Source organism: Phoenix dactylifera, chromosome 12 (genome assembly GCF_009389715.1).
Source record: "Phoenix dactylifera cultivar Barhee BC4 chromosome 12, palm_55x_up_171113_PBpolish2nd_filt_p, whole genome shotgun sequence".
NCBI lineage: Eukaryota > Viridiplantae > Streptophyta > Magnoliopsida > Arecales > Arecaceae > Phoenix > Phoenix dactylifera.
This window is the reverse complement of record NC_052403.1, coordinates 6,896,043-6,917,129: the sequence shown is the minus strand read 5'-3', so window position 1 is coordinate 6,917,129 and position 21,087 is coordinate 6,896,043. Positions and strand designations below refer to the sequence as shown.

Sequence of the window (21,087 nt, the reverse complement as noted above, 5' to 3'; positions counted from 1 at the left end):
AAAATCTAAACTTCACCGGCCATTATAATGATACAATTCTTAAAACAAGCTGAGCTTATTACTATTACAGTCGGTGCAGAAATTAGAAGTGCCTACAGAATTTTTCTTTGCATCTCATTTTGCCGATCATTAACAACAATGGTAATAGTGAAATATAGAGCTGATTCTTGGCATTTCAAGTTGAGGTACATAATTCTTCTAGCTGAAGCTCTTATTCAACTACAGGTTTCTAAAGCAACTTATCCTTTGAGAATGTTTATCTACAAGTGATGCCTTTTCTAACATCCAAACCATCTTGACTTTATCTGGATACCGGTTCTGTACTAAAAAATTACATGCAACATGAGAGCTATCATCCATACAGTCAACATGGAACGTGCAAGCTTTCTTGGTTTTCTCACTCCTCGGTGTATGATGCAGAGACTGGTTTTGTCCAAAGTGTCCTTGGGCAACAGGACTTCTCAAAATTTCTAGTTTGGAGCTATGTTTGCGGTGATGAAGACATCTCAAGTCTTCAGTCCTTCTGGATCAATGCAGAACTAGAAACCTACATCAACAGACAACAGAATATAATCAACAGTCAATTCATAACCACAATATGGTCATAGAACAGAAGCAAATAGGACTCCAAACTTCAAATCCAGAGTTGCCGGAGAGCTAGTAGCAAAAAGTGATAATCAGGAGGGAACTAAAAGGACGTTGAGCCTGCAATAGGAAAATTTTGAGATACACAAATCAACATTTGAATAGATTGTGGTATCCTGCTAATCATGTGGTTGGATGTTTTGAAACCCAACTCAGCAAACATTAAAGCCATTAACAAGTAAATGCCTGCCATGTGTTAAACTGTTATTTAAAAAGCCATATCAATGAAGAGATGCGTCTGTCCCCATTCACCACCCTGATACATGATTACATGCATGTAATATATGCAAAAAGAATCTTATAAGCTTTCACATATTCAAGTTAAACTTTGCAGATTTCAAGCAGCCTTTGGTCAACAATGAAACACAATTAAGTGGTATCTGTCTCACCCATCACTTACACCACTATAACAAACACATATCTGATGAGTTAATTATCATACAGAAACATAGTTGCAAAAAACACATGCAATTTATGTAATACAAGAGAATTTATTATAAAGTTATAAGCTTCTTAGATATCTCAAGCAAGGTTTGCAGTCTTAGTTGCATTTGTATCTGTATCCAACTGGTATACCCCATACCGAGCGTCCGTAGGGTGCATAGCTCAGTATTGATACTTAGTACAGGGCATACCCAATCTTGGTACCCCACCAATACAATATGGTATGCCCTATATTGGGTGGTAAGGTCCAATACAACAAACTATGATGTCAACTTAAAATTGGCTAAGTACGTAATTATTATTACAGCTAAAAGCTTTGTGCCAGTTATCAAGGTTAGCAAATTGGCAGAATATGAATATACATTTAGGGCCTATTTGGATGATTGAGATGATTGGGCTGAAAATTCTATAGGATTTGCGGGTTGGGCTAGTACAACCAGCAAGATCATAAGACTACAGGCTATGTTGGGCCCATATTCGTAAATCCCCAGGAATAGCTTTGGAGACATGGGATTCAGGCCAACCCATGTCTCCAAAGCTATTCCTAGGGATTTACAAATATGCCCCTAGCCCAGCCTATAATCCTATGATCTTGCTGGTTGTACTAGCCCAACCTGTAAATCATATAGAATTTTCAGCTCAATTATCCAAACAGGCACTTAGTTTTTTTTGTACTCCGGATGCACCAAATTCTTTCCTAAAAGCTGAACTCAAATAGATTCAACATGCATGCATCCATGCAGGCCTCCGTACTTGCATACATACACAAACATACGTACGTATATAACAATATTCCTTAAATGTTTATAAATAACAACTTCCATGGAATGATTTAATAAGGTATTAGTATTGAGACTAACCTAATATGGATTCAAATAATTAAAGTGAAATTAGAATATAGTCTATGCCTATGAAATTATGAAATGACTACAACACAAGTTACCAAGCTTGTAAAGCTGAATTAAGAATTTGGGCATCGAAAGGGACTGATTTGCTCACAAATGAGATGGGATTTTTTTTAAAAAAAAAAATATTAAAAGGGAAACTAACTGTATAATGCATTTTAGGATGTCCACAGATAACAGAGTATACCAACTAATATGCATTCATTAATTTAATCAAAGTTCATACTTACGTTTGTGCTTAGGTCATGCCAAACTTGGTTGTATGAGGGTTGAGTCATTGGCCAAGATTTCCAATCCGACTGGACATTCACTCAGTTTCCTCCCCTGCATGCTTGGAAGGTTGCAGTTGCAATCGGCACTATGAGAACTGCTATTGATAGCCAAGCTCAGAGATTTCGCATTACCATCAATATTGTCCTCCCTTGATGTAAAATCAAGCTTCTTCTCCACAGATTTGATAATTGACGTTCTTTTGGACCTCAACCGATATGGAGGAGAAACATTGAAGGTCTTACCATTATATGGCACAATTCTACCATCATCACATGGACTTGTACACAACAAATTCGAAAACTTGGAGGGCTGTTGGTCAATTCCAGATTTTCCTTCTATAGGAGTACAAGAGCTGTCCTGGATTCTTATCTGATCTGTTTGCACAGTTCTATCAGGTGGAAGATGTGTATTTGCTTCCCTTTTTCTTCTTCGTAAAATAGAGGGAGTATTAGGGAAGCTCCTAGCTGCATTCTTTAATATGGATTCAGCACTATGCTGGCTTGAACTCTTTCCACTCACAAAGGGTGGGGTGAAATAGTCAGGAGGGGATGTAACCATCCCTAAGCTGTATGACTGCTGATTAACATCATGTGTGTTTAAAAGAGTAGAATCTACAGAAACATCAAGATCTTCTAACTGAGGTGGCTCATAACAGAGAGAACCAAATGTAGAGGAAAGTTCAGAGGGCAGAGTTATCCCAGGTATCTTGTTATCTTTATCACTTTCGCCAGTGTTGCTATCATTCCAGAACCTTTCTCCTGGATCAGATCCATTGGAGATATTATCCACTTGCATGGCCTGTGCTTGGCATGCAACAGCAGAACTATTAAGTTCTCTTATTGGCACACCTGTAAAAGTTTCTGAAGAAGAAATTTGTATGGTTGAGGGCCCCAACCACTCCCCATGCTCTTCCAACTTACATGATTCAGAAGGCAGGAGAGAATGTGTGGAACCAGCAATTTCTGATAAAGCTTTGGTACTTGTATCTGACCCTTTATTCAAATGTCCACTAGTTGGGTTCCCTATATCTTTCGAACCACTATGCTCACCAGGTTTTGGAACTGGTGGAAGTTTACCAGTTGCCAAGTAGAAATCTAACTTTTTCTTTAATGAACTATTCCAGTGGTTCTTTATTGAGTTATCAGTCCTACACACACAAAGAAAAAGAAAAGGAAAAAAGCATAGATCAGATAAACACCAATGGATAAGTGCTAGCCATAAACATCCAGGTGATGCACAAAATAATAACATTATTGTGAACAACTGAGACAGCCTCAAACCATCCAGCAAAGATGAGCAGTTAACTTTCTATAAAATCGTGATCACATTCTATAGGATTATACAACTTCAAATTTAAGAAGCAGAAGGAAGCAGGGAAAGAGAAGCCAGAATGACATGGACAGAGTACCCCGGCAATAATAAAATTCAAACAAATGGTTACCAAAGAAAAATATGGTATGAACAAGTCTTGCATCAAACTGGTGGAACATAAACAGCAATCCTAAGCATCTGGCGAAAATTTGATACTCCAATGAAAAAACATAACTATTTAAACTTCAAATATCAAACAAAGAGAATCCTTGAGAACAAACAAATCTCTATCACATTTCAACATGAAGAAATTCGTTCTTTTCATTCCTCTTAATGGTAGTATAATACTACAATGAATTCTCTGATAGTTATACCGAGCAGTTAATAAAATACATGCTACAGTGAAAAAGTCGATCTAGCTCCCATTTCAGTTACACATATATCAATAAATGCAAACAAGGTTTATTGCAAATAATAGATCAAGCATAAAAGAACTTGAGAGCTCCGCAAATCTAAGGGAAGTTTGGTGACCACAAACCAAATTGAAACAAAGGAACTGACAATGTTTATCCACGTGGAGAGGTATTATATCCACTCAAAATTTAAAAAAAAATAAATAATAAAAGTTGCATATGCTAATTTCCACATCAACCCAAATGAAAGACAAATCCACCTACTTCACTCAATTGATATGTTAATTTTTTGTAAAATTCCCTTGTAGGTTTAGTTGAAAAGATTTTTAGTTGTGAAATTCCCTCATAGGTGATCGAGAAGGACAGACTGCTTATCGAGGCATTATGGTGTATGAAAAAACCACCCTGATTAGCTACTCTGATTTGTAGATTTATCTATTGTGTGAAGATAATCATGAAAAGTTGGTAAATTTTAGTAACAGTGTTTTTGCTTTCTTTGAGTGAATTCAGGGCATACAGTCAAGGTATTGTGGTTAGTTCTATGGATGGGGATGAAAGGGGAGGTTTATTATCAAGGAAATTCAAAAGTAGCTTTCATTTTGAGCATCATGGAAGCCTATGAGGTCGGATGGACTTCAAAGCATGAACCAAATCATGTCACAGAAAGGGCCGTTAAGAAATTAATGGGACAGAAACATCCTAGTCAAGCAGTTATGCCAAACCTCCTGTACATGATATGTATAACCTGTAGAGCTCTAATTTTCCTAATTATTTTGATTGCAACACAATAATTTGTAGGGGCAGAGGATGTGAAGTCACTAAAAATAACTTCATCTACTTGCCTGGACAAGAAACATGGAGAGGAGTAATCTAGGAGCTGGATGTGTAGTTCCATTTATAAGTACATTTTTAGGTTGACCATGATGAGAATTGCATGAAGGAGGGCCTTCATTAGGGAAGGGGTTGACTTGTTATAAGGTGGGGTTAGGTTTCTCAGGGGAAAGGTGACAACATCAGAAATAATAAAAAATAGGTGGTCATAAGGAGAGACTAATTCCATCTTCTAGGACTTCAGTTGGTGCAAGTCTTTGAAGCTTTTATGAGGAATTACGCATGTGAACAAGAATGTGGGGAATATGCGATCATGTGTTTGGAAGCCTTCAATATAAGGAAACTAATAAAGCTTGCCCTTTGTTATCCATGATTTCCAAAATAGTGGAGGACAGAAATTGAATATTACACATGTATAAGATGGAAGTCCAATGGCATCTTCTTAGTTGAATCTTTCTATTGCTTTCTCTGTTTGCCAAAAAAAAAAAAAACCTTCTTGTTGGAAGAAATATGTTTTTTATCCTCTTATTCACATAAAATCCAAGTCTTTTTATGAGCTGAAATTTTGGGAGGCATTGCTAGAAAAAACTTCAATAAAAAAGTGAACAAGGTCCATGGTAAAGTGACAAGCCTCTTCCTTCATTTTGATTTTTGATTTTGCTAACAGTGCTATTCCAATCATAAAATAAGAGTATTCAATGTTGGTTTTGAACCTTCAAGGAGCAGCAAAGATATATAATTCAAACAAGCATGATGACACTAGTAGCATGCAGGGAGTACCATCATCTTAATGTAGTAGTCAGGACTGTTTGTTTAGACATTTGGGAAGTACTGTCATCTTAACAAAGTTGTCAGAAGATCTGTTTGTTTACCAACCTCTCTCCTTATTTTTAAATGAATTTATATGCATATGCGCTCTTGCATGTATGTGCATCTTTGTGTTTCAAGTATAAAGCTTCTAAAATAATGGGGCACATGTTTTCAAAAGATGTTCAGTCATGACTAAGAGTTAAAGAAGCAAACTAAACAGCACATGAAGACTCTGTTACTTTAAGGGAAAAAATTATCCGGATAGAAAAATCATCCAAAGGATGATATTCCAAGAGAATCAATACCTTCCAGATAAAAGTTTTGCAATTTCTGCCCATTTATTTCCATGTATGCGGTGAGCATTCATAAGAGTGAGCTCCTCCTCTACTGTCCAAGCATCTTTTTTTATCAAAGGATTCAGATGATTATGCCACCTAATAAAATGTTAAAGACCCAATGAATTAGCAAACTGAACATGATAAAGACAGATAATCTTATGATGCCAATTGGAGCAATTTACAACTGTAAGGAACTTAATTTTTTATATCAATTATTTTAAGGACCTAAAGATCTGGGCTCTCATTTCCAAAAGAAAATGGGCAATTAAAAGTCAATGTTTCCCTCATTTTGAAAATAAAGAGAAGATACTTGCAGAGTAATGCAAACAAATTTCTAGAACTCGTTACCAGGAGGTGATAAGCCCTTAAAGTATGCTCCTTAACAGTTCAGACATCAAATAATAATAATGAAAACAAAGGAAAAAGGTGGAGCCCAAGGAATGCCGTACCGGCCCGTACCGGCCGGTACGGGCCGGTACATACCGGTCCGGTCCCTGACCGGTACCGGACACAGATGAAAACCGGTATTTCCAGTTTTCTTCTGTGAACCGGCCGGTACGGAGACCGTACCGGCTGGTACCGGCCGGTACCACTTCGTACCGGCCTCGTACCGGTGCGAACCGGCCGGTTCGCACCGGTACGGTGTTTTTTTTTGGGGGGGGGGGGGAACCACAGCGCCTCGCTGTGGTTTTTTTTTTTTTTTTGATGGGAAAGAAAGTGGTCCGGACCGGTACGGTACCGGTCCGGACCGGTACAGCGGACCTTGGACTGGAGCCTACTCTTCAAAAGATGCAAATTTTATCTAAGTGAACTCATAACTTATCATGAGTTAGTCACCTTGCCTGAAATCAAATACAAGGGCATTATAGCAAACCAAGTCTACCAGTGTTCCTATAAGGTCTCACACTTAAAATAAGGATACAGCCCACAAGCATCTCTTACCACAACACTGCCTTGTGGACATCCCAAATTCACACTATAATATGTAATCTTGTAGATAGTTGATCTATAAGCTTCTAGTCTTAGACCATTCTGTAAGGCCTTAAGCTACCCATTTGAGGAATTCCTTATTCTTCTCTATTATTGACAATATAATAATATGTGCAAAAATTTCTAGTTAACATTGATTACCATCTAAAATCACAGCCAAAAATCAGCACAAGAATAAACATATCTTGCAGTTTCATTTACCTCACGGAGGAAACACAAAATCTTAAAAAAAAATTATAGTGGCAAATGGAAAAACATATTAAACAAGGAGTTAGATAAAAACAAAAAGTTTGACATAAACAATACATGATCATTTAATTAGGTTCCCTTTGTAGGCCCTCCCTCCTGATTATTTTGATAAGGAGATGGATAGTATTGAGATCTTCTTCTCAAAAATAAATATATGAACCTCCTATCGGTCAAAGTGTTGGAACCCGCCAGCAATTTGCAACTATTTGTCCAGTGATTGTAATACCCAGTAAACTGTAACATTTATGGGATTCATTCCACTATCTTTCCTAAAGCCTGGTTATAGTTACTCTGCACATTGCATGATAGAGCTTGCCAGCAGGGAACAGTAAATGGACTGTCTCAAGGAAACATTTACAGAGCTAATATTAAGAGTGGTTTGTTAACTATTACTAAAACTGCATATTCAGAAAGTACCTCTCCCGACATTGTTTTCCAATGCGGCCAGGCAGAGATTTTGCTATAACAGACCATTTTGTTGGCCCATACTTCTGTACAAGATTAATAATTTTTTCATCTTCCTGCAAAGCAAAGGAGCAATGGGAAAGAAAAAAATGATTTATTTTGCAGTATTGATTTGCTAAAACTGTGACTGAACTGGGTAGTAGGTCACCATCAAACCTCCAGAGTCCATGGACCTTTGATTAGTTCAGGATTGAGAACCTTTTGCCACCGATGCAGACATTGAACTTCTGTTCTATCAGGAAAAAACTCAGCTGCACAGGCACATACAAACAATAAGAAAATCAAACCAAATTCTCAAAAAAATTTCATTAGAAAAAAGTTAAAATATCAAGAAGTTGGTTTCAAATACTAAAAAAATATTATATCTTTACAGTCAGATAAAGCTCCTCAGATTTTTAATGACTAATCATGCCACTTTATTCAAATATTTTTAGCTAATAACCAGATGGGCAAGAGGATCCGAGAAAAGAAGGTAAATTCTTAGGTTTGGAAAATAGAAAAGAAACTACAGTTCTATTGGAGAGAGTGGATGAAGAGCCTGCTCTAAGTCAGAAAATAGCGCGCCCTCAGATGACCAGTTGCCCAGATCATTTTGTGATGCCAAAGATGATGATGATAGTTCGAGCAACGATGTATCTAGTGGCCACGGAGGTAGTGGTGGACATGGCATAGCTACATATAACTCACAATCCTAGGATCTTTGATACACCAATGAGTCCTAGTTCAATCATGCCACACAGAATAGAGACCACGTTGCACGACCTAGTAGAGTCCATAAAAATACAATTGCATAGAAAAGATGGCTCCTCAAGGTCATTCGAGACAACATTGCTGCTGCAAATGTCCTTGCGTGTGGATTAGGATTTCTGGATGTATCTGGATCCAAGTCATACACCAAATCGTATTCCACACAGTCAATGTATGATCCGCATAGATATCCTTTATCCAAGGTATCATAGCAAGTGGCCACTACCCTCCACAGCCTCCGGCAACTTATTAGCTGGATTTCAATGCCGCAACCTTTGATGGCCAATCCAATATCAGACAGAGAACCAATATCATGGTGGCTATCTAGCAGGCACAGGTTATAAGATGCAAAGATACAGGACAGCTTATTTGGAAAGTTGGAGTTAACCTAGACTTGGACTATGACCGCGATCCCAATATCTACAAGGGACAGGCACTCCACAAAATTTTAGATGTTTGTACATATTTTGTACTTTAAATCTATTTGATATATTAATTATACTTCATGCCCATTTGGTGACAAAAAAGACATCACAACAATGTCAAGATCCTAAATTAAACAACCACAATAATTAAAATAGTAATTGAAAACAAAAAATAAAAAATAATAAAAAAAGAATATGGCATATCAATTAGATGACCAGTAAGCTATACCATGCTGTGTGTCGGTACGATACAAAAATTGTAACCCCCAGGACCTCACCCAAAAAGGCTAGCTGAAATATATTTTTGGAATTTCTTAGTCCTATATAAGTATACAGCTTTATAATCTGTATTTTTATATAGACCTTTCTCTATTTTTACATAGACCTTCCTATATAAATCCTTTCTCTTCTTTAGTTTAAGTTAAAATGCAAAAGTCCCGTCCCGTTTTCTGCTTCCTTTAAAATAAAAGGCATAACCAAAATCACCTCTGTCAAATTATATATAATTGCACAAACTTACTAAGACAACATACTAGGACAAATAAATGTAATATTGGTGTTTAGATTGGTTTCTATGAGGTCATAAACAAAAAGTATGAACGAGAGAACAGATAGGTGGAAACCTATTTTCTTCCAACATCTTCCCTTGTAAGCTTCAACTGCTTTCCTTAATGTCTCGTCCTGTGGCATGTTAGAGGTTAGCACAATTGATAATATGTAATCATGAGAATTATAGAAAAATATTTCAATCAAACATCCAAGTAGTTAAAATTCATAGGTACCATGGCCAAAACAATCTTCAAATCCAGGAAGTCTAATCCATGGGACATAAATTGAGACAGAAGATGGCCAGACAAAAGTAATGCACTCAATTTTAAGATATAGATATCTAACATGAAACCACAATTATTCTACTAATTCAAAAGACACGATACACAGAGAGGCAACTTTTAGGTTCACATGTATCTACATATTTTTAAAAATAATGTTTGTAATAAGTAATCTTCCTTATTGCATATTAGGTGTCAACTATTCCATGGGTGAAGTTCTTGGGCCGTGGTATCCAATGACCTAGACTCGAATCCTAGCTACACCTGGGCCGCTGGGTGATGGGTAGCCCCCTCAGTTTTCTATTTTTTTTTTGAAAAAATTCCTTATCACGTAATAAAGATTATTTGAAAGAAAACTCCATAATCTGATGGTCATGAAGCGTAAATGTGGAACTAAGAAGAAAAAGATATAAAAACTCAATCAAACCTTCTCCAAAGTCAGCATCAATATCTTGGACAGCTTATAATTGTTGTGTGATATATAGATATAAAAGAAAGAAAGAACTGCAATAAAAGTTCTCACCTCTTGGGGTGTCCAACCACCCTTAGCTCGCCTTATTGGGCCACTAGTCCTCCTAGAGTTAAAAGTAGATAAATAGCAACAAAAGAAAAATTAGTAACAAAATCCATATTGCTACTGGAAATTTAATTCTTGTGTCATAAAGCAGAAAATGATTATGAATCAATGATCATTAGAACAAAGATAAAAATAATCATCAGAAGCAGGCAAACACATCCAAAAACGAGTCTAGCTGATCACTTAAAGTTCAAAAGATGCATGAAAGTAGTACTTTTACTACAAGGAAAAAAATATGCATCAATCAATTGGTAATAAAACTATCTACTTATTCACTGTTCTATCTATAACATCCCTCATAAAAAGATGATAACCTATAATATTACCTTTATTTTGCATTCCACCCTTAGAAAAAATCATGTTTTATTTCATACCCGAAGTTTTTTCACTTGAAAGCTTCTTTGACAAAGGCTAGGAGTGATTGCGCAGCTCAATTGAGAGAGTAAAGGACTCCTCTGCCAGGAGACAGAATAACTTCATGCAATGAGCTCAACCTCCAGTAACCACAATGCTCATGTCGCAGCTACAATTATGAGCCATGGTTCTAATACAAAAAAGACTGGAAATCAGTTTTTCTAATTGCATTTAATGGCTAGAGAAATAACCATCCCCTTGATGTTGGCTTCACATGCAACTAAAAGTTAATGTAGGTTTTAAGCATTAATCATAGATGAAACATTTCATAAATATTCCACTTGTCAAACTTTTGGATGCATTTTATGCATATTTATGATATCAGAGGACATTTGCACAAAATTAACTGGAAATTGTGGTCTAGTGATTTTCATAGTGAATACAAAGTCTTTTCATACCCTCTCCCTCTATCTAATACAACCCAATCCTATATAATATGTTTATATAGATGCAATACATTAACTTTGATGGATTCAGGTGAAATCTCACTGATTTGTAACAATCGATTAAAACAAATCAGATAAACATCTGGCAAAATCGTGAACTAGCAGATTGAATCAAAGGCAAGCGAAATTAGAGCAAAATTAAAGGGTTGAAAACTTGAAATTGAACATGTACTATGGCAAAATGAGAGAAAAAAGGGCAATTCACTAATTTGAGAGGGGGATGTCATAAAACAACCGAGTGATATGTGTCAACATCCTGATTGTGAAAGACCATCTTCTAACAATCTAATATAAGGAAACGTGCGCTGTCACCAGCTAGTTTCAGCACATAAGTTAATTCTTGAATACAGTCTGTTTATGTATTCCTCTAGTTAGTAGGAGCTCTAGTTTGGGCAGAATTAGTGTTAAAAGTCCTGTCAAATTTGCAGGTTTAGCTAAGAAAGTCCCAAGGATTAAGCAGTCTAGGTGTCAATATAAGGAGCTCCACAAGAATCCAAGTTTCAACCATGTTGAGAGACTTTGTAGACTACATGGTGTAAAAAAATCATCTTCCATCCATTTCATTCTCCATGTAGCAGTCCATTTTCAGGTAGAAGTTTTAATATTCTCCTCCACTTTTAAATATGTGTGTAACTGGAATAGGATTTTCATTTAAGGAATTTAAGTATATAGATCAACCGTCTATAGGCTTTGGAATCTAATTCCTGAGTAAAATTTATGCCACAGAGTCCCACTTAATGTAATAATTAGGTTAGGGAAGTTAAGTCATTAGAATTAAGATATTAAATAGTTTGAGTGGCATCTATATAAGGTTCCATTGGAATTTGGAATTTGAGTTCTGTAATTTTATAAAAAGTTTCAGTTATTCTTTTCTGGGGGAAGTCTTAGTTTGAGAAATGGGTTATGAGTAGAATTTAATCCATAAAAAGAGATCTTCTTTCTTTTTGTGATGAGTTTCATGCAAAGTTTTACTCAAATTGCTACTTCTTAGCATTCCTGTAAATAAGGTAACCATAACTAGTCTTGCAATAATATCTTGAAGGCATTGTATACTTTGAAAGCAGAAGCATGCAAGCTTATCTAACACAGAGGGTTGGAAAATTAAAGTAGAACACAAGTAATCCAAAAAATTACTTCATTATGTGTATCAGAAATTAAAATAAAGGCCGTTAAAGTAGGAAATTTAACTAACTGTTGAACATTTTTCTGAAGCTTGGACACATTGGACTCTGAAGAAATGGTAGCAATTTCTATCCATTAAATGATTAGAAATTCGAAAATCACTTACTTATCCTGGAACTGCTTTACAATCTAAAGGGTAGACAACAACCTAGCTAAAGAGAAATTTCAATTCAAGAACTTAATTTCCAATAAGTGGATATTTTTCTACATAAACTTGCAGCAGTATCTATTTCAAAGTAGCTTTAACCTTTGATCTTCTCAAGAACCTCCCCGTATGGTGACTTATTTGATAACTACAGGACTTTTGACTTGCAGAAATATATGAAATTCTATTAGCAATAGAACTTCTGGATATCTCAGAAAAGATTCATAATTGACTCACTAATACTTTATCCATGCAATAATGCAAATGTCTCAAATTATGTCAAGATTCTAGCATTCTTTAAATTCTGAAGGAAGCCAAGGTCAAGCATGAAGGAGCTAAATTAGATACATGATAGTTGAATCAAACTACATGGCAGCGGACTACCAAGAATAATTGCAGTTCAACATTCATATTTGGCAAAAATAGGTCATGATTGACTGCCAAAAGGTAATAATGATTTCATTAATAAATACAAACACGAGTTGTATGCAAACCTCAGAATGTAGGATGTTCGACGAGACGATCTTAAACTGAATTGTATCTAACATGACGGCTGCTAACATGTATCATGATGATAGAGGACTTGATTGTTATGGTTCAGAATACTGCAGAGAAAACAGTTCACCATTTTTTGACTTGCTTGGATAACTATGACATGACAAAGAGGAGTCTGACGTGTTAAGCATGAGCTAGCTGTTGCATTTGGTGACATATATGAGACACTGGATTATCATTAACAAAAGTTCCATAATTGTATATACTAAAACAAAATGTGAAAAGCTTAACATGTCATAACTTGCGACCATGAGCTGGGTGTTGCAATGGTTCAAATGGGTTACCTTGTTGAAAAAGGGTGGCCCAAGTTATTGATGAATCTATGAACCATCATGTTTAATTGTAAACTAGAGACCATGAAAATTTGTGTTTAAAATAAGATCAGAAAACTACATTAAGTAAAATGGTCAAGTATGGGCACAATGCAGTGAACACATTTTAAGAATTGCTTCTAGAATTCAGTCACAAAAAAGGGAGGCATATTGAAAGTTAGGTAGGATTTCTGATAGTGGAGCACTGATAGGGAAAAATGGCAGTAGGGGTTAAAAAGAAAAATGGAAAAGAAGATATAGTGGGATAGATGAGAATTAAAGAGTGAAGAATGCGATATTTTAAGCAACTTATCTACTTCACCCACAAGACTTATGCTTAGATCGGTCAATAATTAAAATTGTGCAACTTTTTTTAAGCTACTGCTAAGTTTATGATTAGATCATTGCTCTTCCTTTATTTTTCACATATGGTAGTTGCTCATCAAATAAACTAAACTTTTTTCCTCCAATAATGATAATTTCAGCCTTGTATCATCATATCAAAAAGGTGAAGACTCATGGATACTTCCACAGCTTTCACTTTTATCAAGACAGTCCCAATAGAATATGATTGGCATGTTATTTATGATCTGAAATTCTAACTGTGCCTTCAGGATTCAATGTTTTAGGAGGCTATGCTTGGTGATAGATCCACATTTATATTCAAAACAGGTGTCGTCATAGCATGAAGTGGGAAGTCTACTTTAGAGTGTGCTGTACAGAAGATGTTTCAGCAAGTAGCAAATGCACAGGTGTCTACAACATTAAATAGAATATGTGCGGCAGTAATTTTTGCTATTTCCTGTTGATAATCTTAAGCCCTTTAGCTAACTGAAGACACTCGTTTTTTCTTGTGCTACGGCATGCACATCCTCTTCCATCACATGTCAGTCACAGCTCGTGGCAAGTGTGCACATTTATTGATATACACTGCACTCCTGAGTTCTGACATAAAAACTTTCTAAATCTGCAGAAACATTGGTCCAACCTGGAAGCGTAAGCAATAAAAGTAATTACAGGCAAAGTAAGAAATCAACCCTAACAATCAACAAAGAACTAGGTAGTCTTTCCTACAGACTACGGCAGCTGAGCATCCACATCACCACTTCAAATTTCCGGCTTTCTGAATCCAAACTCATAAAGAATCCAAGAAACACGAGAACATTATGAACTTAATCAAGAACACACGTATAGCACTAAATCGAAGCAAGAAAGATCAAGTCCACGGCTAAATTCACCAAACGACCATTACCTGTGTGACGGCGAAGATGTCGCCGGGCTGGAACCAGCAGGGGACATTCTAGAAAACCCATAACTTCCCTCGGAGATAGACGAACTCGACGCGGCAGCTGATTGCTTGTTCTCCACACAGCTCTGCTCTATCTTCACAGCCGCCATCACCTCCACCGATCACCTCCCCAACTCCGCATCCTAAATCAAGAAACCGCCCCAAGAACCATAGTATCACTCTCAATAGCCCATCAACACGAAAAGACAACAATATAACGGAAAGAACTGCAACGTTCGAATCCCGATTCAAGAACACCAGGAATTAGCAGCAAGAATGGGAACTGGAACAAGACCTCAGATTTCCAGGGTTTCGGACCAAGAAAAAGGAGGAATCGTAGCGGGAACGGATCAAGAGGCCGTGGCGGACCGATTTACGCTGTCGGTGGGACTTCAAGAACTGAGATCCCTCCCGAAGAGGCCGAGAGAACCACGGAGGATCGAGGAATCGAGCAGCTTCGGCTGAGGGAGCGCAGCAGGGATCGTGGAGAGCTCGCGGGGGGGGTTGGGCCGGAGAGGTTCGAAACCCTCGAATCGAAGAAAGCTCTCGCCAGGCCGAGAAGCCTTTCAAAAAAAGAAAAAGACCTCGCCCGTTGAAAGAAAGGGAGAGAAGGGGGAGGAGATTAAAGGCCTAATATTTAGAGGAAAGAAACGACTATGGAAAGCGACCGCGTCACGGCGTAGTGACGGCGCCGTCAGAGATATCGATAAAGCGAACCGGAAAATGCGTAACGGTCAGTGACGACGCCCGTTACCGTCGCCGGACTAGTTTGAACCTCAAACGGCCCTCTCCCTTTATGGCGAGGGCTAAGGGCGGCTGGGGGCCGTCGGATCGCTCCCGGGTTTACGTGGGCTATCGGATCCCGAGCCAGGGTTTTAATGGAACGTTTTCAAGGATCGGGGTTTGTCAGAGTTTCCTTTTGGGCTCGTTTGGTTCGCGGGAAGTATTTTCCCTCCTAGGTCCTGAGAATCAGATTCCTAGGAAGAGGATACCTAGAATACTTTTGGCATGTTTGGTTAACCATGGGAAAGTGACAAATTTCCAAAGTGCTTATGTTTGGTTAACCATCCATTTTCCTAGGAAAGTTATGTATAATTCCTATTATGCCCTTAATAAAAATTAGGTCTTTAATGCCTCTTTAATGCTTCTTTAATGCTGAAGGGTCTTTTTGGGAAAAAATAAAAAAGAAGTGATTTCCACCTCATGGGAAAGTAACTTTCCCATGTTTCTCATGGGAAAGACTTTCCCATGAAATGTGGGAATCATATTCCAATGGGAATACAACTTTCCCATCTCTCTCCTTTGAAAACTCCAACCAAACAAGAGGCATTTCATTACTTTCCCGTTGACCACACTTTCCCCCCTCCTTTTCCTGCGAACCAAACGAGCCCTTTAAGTTTTCACTAACTGGAGATAATTGAGAGGCTCTGGGGTTTTGATGGTCGCGATGTAATTGGCGGAGTTGATAGATTAAATGTGGCTCGTTAGATATACGTCCGGAAGGGGAGTCAGCAAACTAATCGAAGGAGCTTGGTGGGATTTGGACGGCCCAGATCCGTTTAGTGTCATGCCGTTAGCTGGAGGATATGGTTGGGGTCTAGGATTTGGACGGCCCAGACCTGACGTCATATCTTTATTCTTGCTGTTATATGAATATGGTTGTACTAAAATAAAAGAGATTGTGACGAAGATATGCAAAGTTATTCATTGTAATCTTTGATATCATAGTGATCCAATTTATTGGCTGGCATGAAGTCATAAATTTATTAACGGTTTCAAAACTAAGCTGAATCGAGTTTGATCCAAAATAAGTAATTCAGTCATGTAAACCAATCAAGTAGTTTGATCAAATTATTCAAAAAAAATTATATAGTAACTATAACGATTCAATATTTAATAGGCAACTAACATTTGTCAAACTAATTCCGTTTTAATTAAGGTTGTGTCTGGATACTTTTGATCTTCAAAATAGGCATTCATCTTTTTCCATGGTTTAAATTTTTTAAGTTTGAAAATTGAATTTTCTTTGAGAGCTCTTTGGTTGTTAAAGGAACAAAGTTCGAAAATGAAAAAAGAAAAAAAAGAAGCTAAAATAAGAGAGTAAACAGAATAGAATAAGGAGAAATTATTTTTTAAGATTCAAAATTGCAGTTAATGGAAGAACAATTGGACTTTCTATATTTTGCGTCTTCGACAATTATATTCTTAATATGGAACAATCTGTTATCTCCAATTCTCTAAACAAATATACAGGACTTATTTTTCATTCTGTTAGCACTTTATTTCTCGATTTTATGTCCATCTATTATTTCCTTTAAATCATTTTTGAGTATCCATTGTTTAGATAAAAGGAAATGAAGGAATTTAATTGAAAAGCCGGATTTAATGTGATCTACCAAATGAAAGAGATCAGCATCAATTATTTTGCAAACTGTGAAGTATTGATCCACGTAGTGCATGCAGTATAGGCAACAATTTTTCCTCATCTTGATCCAATTAGGAATTTAGGATACACAACTGATTGATTAATTAGGATTACATTATGTCACAAATGGGATGAAATGACGAACATTTGGCCTGCATCTAAGCCAGTCCCACATTTGCATGCCCTAAGGATACTTAGCTTTCTCTAAAATAGCAGATATGAGATAACCTAGAGCATTGGTCGGCCTATTCTCTATATAATCCTGATGAAATTTGAGGCAATGAGTCATTGTGGAGGTGATACTCTCGGTCACTTTGCATCATTTCTACTCATTTTATTTAATAGGGCAATTTTACAAACATAGATGAAGTGTCCAGAAAGTGTGATAGTAGATGAAATTGTAGTGAAGCTACATGACCTTGTTAGTTGTTTTTTCTCCTGTGTAATTACAAGGTATTGTGTGGAAAACTTCTGTAACGAACATTTTGGAGCTCATGAGGAGACATGTATCCAGTCCTATGAATGAAAAACCAAATAGTTTGGTATCAAATTTTGCTTTTCATGAAGCAAGCAAGACAGTGACTGCAAATCTCTCAAGATGCAGTATGGTTTCCAACAGCAACTGAAACCACTACAGTTGGTTTATTTGCTACCTCTTCGACCTTCTTTAAAGTCGCATTCTGCATTTAGAAAGACTCGAGCATCATCCATTAGTCACCGGTTGGTTCAGGCATTGTCAGACCTCCAGATCCACCAAGCTAAATTATCGAATTCAAAAGCCAGCAGAGCTTGAGTACCTCTGCTTCACTTAATTTACCAACTTCAATCCTTCTCTCCATGACCTGTATATGGTACCATCTGCAGTTTACTAATGTATATGATATCTTTGCAATACACCGCTGTCAAAATGCAGCTCCTGAATAAAGGTAACCATATTGTCTTCCAACAGTTAATATATCACTTTTTATCTTAAAATGGATTGATTACATTCGAACAGACAGCAGATTGCATGATGAGAAGAGATTGAATCAATTGGACGTATGCAATCCAGAAATGTGTGTGAAACCTTTATCATCTTGTGATGAACCGTTGTCTGTCAAAATGCAGCTTCTACATAACTTTGACTGGGTATTCTTCTACAGCCATCCCATGGAAAGGCATCCAAATTTCTTTCACAGAATTAAGTATCATTGGCCATCTTAAAATGGATTAATTGCATGCAAGTAGACATCAGATTTCATTCTGAAGCATGTGACCGGAAAGAGCCTGAATCAGTTAACAAGGCTTGATTCTGCATTCTCTAGCAAAGGCTCGCAACCTAATACCTAACAATGCTGCGATCGATGGTCATTCACACTGATTGCTGCCAATGTTGCAACCAACTTTCACTTGAATCCCTTTTGCCTGTCCTGTCAATCTATGAGCTGCACATGGATTGCCCTTGCTTGTTCATCAGAAACCTTATGAAGTGTTTATGGGCAATTCAGCTTGGCATCTGACAGTACTTTATAGATGGACTCACTTGGTTGATGTCCAGATATCAGCATCTCATTAAGCAGGACCTCAGCTTCCTGCCACTTCCCCTCATTGCACAGAACACGAATGCTTGTGCTGTAGCTAGCAAAATTAGGGACCAAACCATTCTCCCTCATTTCCCTAAGCAACCTGAGAGCCCGGTATGTGCTGCCTTCCCTACAATAACCATAAATCATCATGTCATAGATCACGTTGCTCGGCTTCAGTGCCTTCTCCCTCATCAACTTGAACAACTTCCATGCATCCTTCATATTACCTTCCGAACACAGCCCCCGAATCAGAACACCGTAGGTGTAAACATCAACCTCCAAGCCAGCTCTTTCCATGGTCTGGTACATCTCAAATGCCCTCGCCATATCATTCCTTCTGGCAAAAGCATCGACAAGAATAGTATAAGTTACTTTAGTAGGAGCTAAGCCCCTCTCCTTCATTTCTCTGTAAGCCTTGGCGGCCCCCACTAAATCTCCAGCCCGAGAAAACCCAGCAATGAGTACATTATAAGTAACAATACTCGGAGAACAGCCGCGTGCCTTCATCTGATCCAATACATCCAAAGCACTCGATATCTTCCCTGCTTTGCAATACCCATCAATAAGTATATTAAATGTAACCAAACTCGGGCTCAATCCATCCCGTCTAATTCTCCCGAACAACTTCGCAGCATCTCGCAGTTTCTTCTGCTTACACAGCCCGCCAATTAATGCATTATACGTCACGATATTACATGAAACTCCATTCTCACGCATTTCCTCAAGCAGATTAAATGCAAGATTAAAGCTTCCATCTTTGCAGCGTTCAGATATCAATGAATTATATGTGTAAAGATTGGGAGGTATACCTTCTCGTTTCATCTCATCATAAAGCTGAAACCCATCATTTCTAAGGCCCTTTCTGAAGTGCCCGCTCATCATTGTAGTGTAGGTGAACACATTCGGAATCAAACCAATCTCTCTCATTCTAGCAAACAACCTCTTTGCCTGGTCCAAGTCGCCATTTTTACAGAATCCATCGATCAAAGTAGTATGCAAGACCACATTGGGTGGCCCGCCATTCTCGTCGAACTGGGCTAGCAGCTCCGAAGCCTCGCCGAGCTGTCCAGCATTGCAGAGGCCTCGGATCATGATGCCGAAGCTGTGGCTGTCCAACTGGAGCCGACCTCGGGCTTGTTGGAAGAGGACGCGGGCCTCCGGGAAGCGGCGGGAGGCGAGGAGGAGGTGGAGGAGGTTGTTGAAGGTGGGGGTCTTGGGGTTGAGGCCGAGACGGAGCATGCGGCCGAGGTAGAAGACCGCGGGGTCGGGATTTTGAGATCGGGCGTAGGTGGAGATGAGGAGGTCGAAGATGAGAGCGGTGGAGTCGGGTTGAGTCTTCACCATTCTCGGGATGAGATTGAAGGGGTGGTGGGTTGGAGGCATGATCGACCGCGGGAAGAAATCCGCGGGATCCCCCGGCTTTTACTCTTCCGTTAAAGACCCGGAGGAAAAATTTAAATTAATATCAAAATTTATTTGATACTACAGTCATGACGTCAAATTTTACGATTGATGTGCGTCTTATAGTGAACCAGCGGACGGGTGCCTGGTCCAATAATTATATGACACGTGTTCTGCGGTCAAGTCTGTGGGACCCACCGGATCCGGCGACGTCTCAGTCCGTTCTTCTTCACCTCTTATCTGACTGTGGGCTTTCTGGAGACGAAGCTAAGCTGTTTGAGAAAATGTCTCAAAGTGTTGTTGGGTTTTATTAGTTTCATAAATCGACTGATTTTTCCTTCTTGATAACTACACTAGGCTGAATACCAGATTTCTTCTTCTTTTTTTTTTCTCTTGCTTTTTGAAAATGGAATCATGTTGGAGTAGAGAAGGATACATACACTTCTTTTTTGATAGAAGTTCTTGCCATGTACCTTTGTCGGGTTCCTTCTGAAGTTGTTTTCTGAATATGGATTTACATGCATATATGCATACAAAACAATATATCAAAGCAACCATTGTGATATATGTGTGGGTTTTATCACATGCATTTTTCATGCATGGTATGCACATGGCATTTGAATTGATACATCTCATATCTCATGTTATGCTTCTGGGCAAGTTGCACATTAGCTTGATCCTTCACAAGGTAATGCTCTGCTATGTAAATTTGTCTTGCTTAGGATTACATTATGGTGTCGTCATGACATATGCTCTTCTTCTGTAATCTTAAGTAAATAAGGAGAGGTGTATAAATCTGTGACTTCTAAATGGTAGGAATAATGAGCCTAGGATCAAGAATGTATTCCCTTAGTTCTCACATTGTTCCTTGACAGTGGAACTTGGGTTGTTTAAGAAGCATAGAATCATATTTCAAACTGGACGTGGTGGAAAATTTGCATGGTTCCTGAAATTAAGGAGCTCGTGCTTATGAGCATAATGGTGCTTTGCTGAGAGAAATCATTCATTGTGTTGGTCCATTAAAAAAGTATGTTGGGCTAGTGCCTCATTGATGAATCAATACTTGCAACTGCTTACAAAGGTCTTCAGCTCATCACAATCA

At 38.0% G+C, this 21,087-nt stretch overlaps 2 protein-coding genes across 5 annotated transcripts; both read right to left on the bottom strand.

The window, feature by feature from the left end:
* Window positions 1–142: 142 nt before the first annotated feature.
* On the bottom strand, window positions 143–15,208 carry LOC103696888 (transcription factor MYB3R-3-like). 4 transcript variants are annotated; one of them, XR_602478.3, is made up of 10 exons: window positions 14,890–15,208; window positions 14,559–14,737; window positions 10,200–10,251; window positions 9,470–9,527; window positions 7,831–7,925; window positions 7,627–7,730; window positions 5,938–6,066; window positions 2,225–3,414; window positions 634–705; window positions 143–547 (listed from the first exon to the last, which is right to left on the bottom strand). XR_602478.3 is itself a non-coding variant. In XM_008778613.3 (9 exons), exons 2-8 carry the CDS (start codon window positions 14,702–14,704, stop codon window positions 2,238–2,240), a joined length of 1,761 nt encoding a protein of 586 aa, XP_008776835.1. In that variant the 5' UTR covers window positions 14,705–14,737; window positions 14,890–15,207; the 3' UTR covers window positions 143–547; window positions 2,225–2,237. The 4 variants fall into 4 exon arrangements, 3 of the variants coding, with proteins under 3 accessions (XP_008776835.1, XP_026657017.1, XP_026657019.1); XM_008778613.3 differs by lacking the exon at window positions 634–705 and having other exon boundaries at window positions 14,890–15,207; XM_026801216.2 differs by lacking the exons at window positions 634–705; window positions 14,890–15,208 and having other exon boundaries at window positions 7,823–7,925.
* A 2,332-nt stretch (window positions 15,209–17,540) lies between these two features.
* On the bottom strand, window positions 17,541–20,102 carry LOC103697884 (pentatricopeptide repeat-containing protein At4g11690). The gene has a single exon (XM_008779829.4). The coding sequence runs from the start codon at window positions 19,965–19,967 to the stop codon at window positions 18,492–18,494; it is 1,476 nt and encodes a 491-aa protein (XP_008778051.2). The 5' UTR covers window positions 19,968–20,102; the 3' UTR covers window positions 17,541–18,491.
* Window positions 20,103–21,087: the final 985 nt, after the last annotated feature.

Coding starts and splice junctions, on each gene's coding strand:
- LOC103696888 (XM_008778613.3), bottom strand. CDS start 14,704: ATGGCGGCTGTGAAGATAGAGCAGAGCTGTGTGGAGAACAAGCAATCA. Junction 10,252..14,558: donor ACATCTTCGCCGTCACACAG/GTAATGGTCGTT, acceptor TTTTAACTCTAG/GAGGACTAGTGGCCCAATAA. Junction 9,528..10,199: donor GTGGTTGGACACCCCAAGAG/GTGAGAACTTTT, acceptor AACATGCCACAG/GACGAGACATTAAGGAAAGC.
- LOC103697884 (XM_008779829.4), bottom strand. CDS start 19,967: ATGCCTCCAACCCACCACCCCTTCAATCTCATCCCGAGAATGGTGAAG.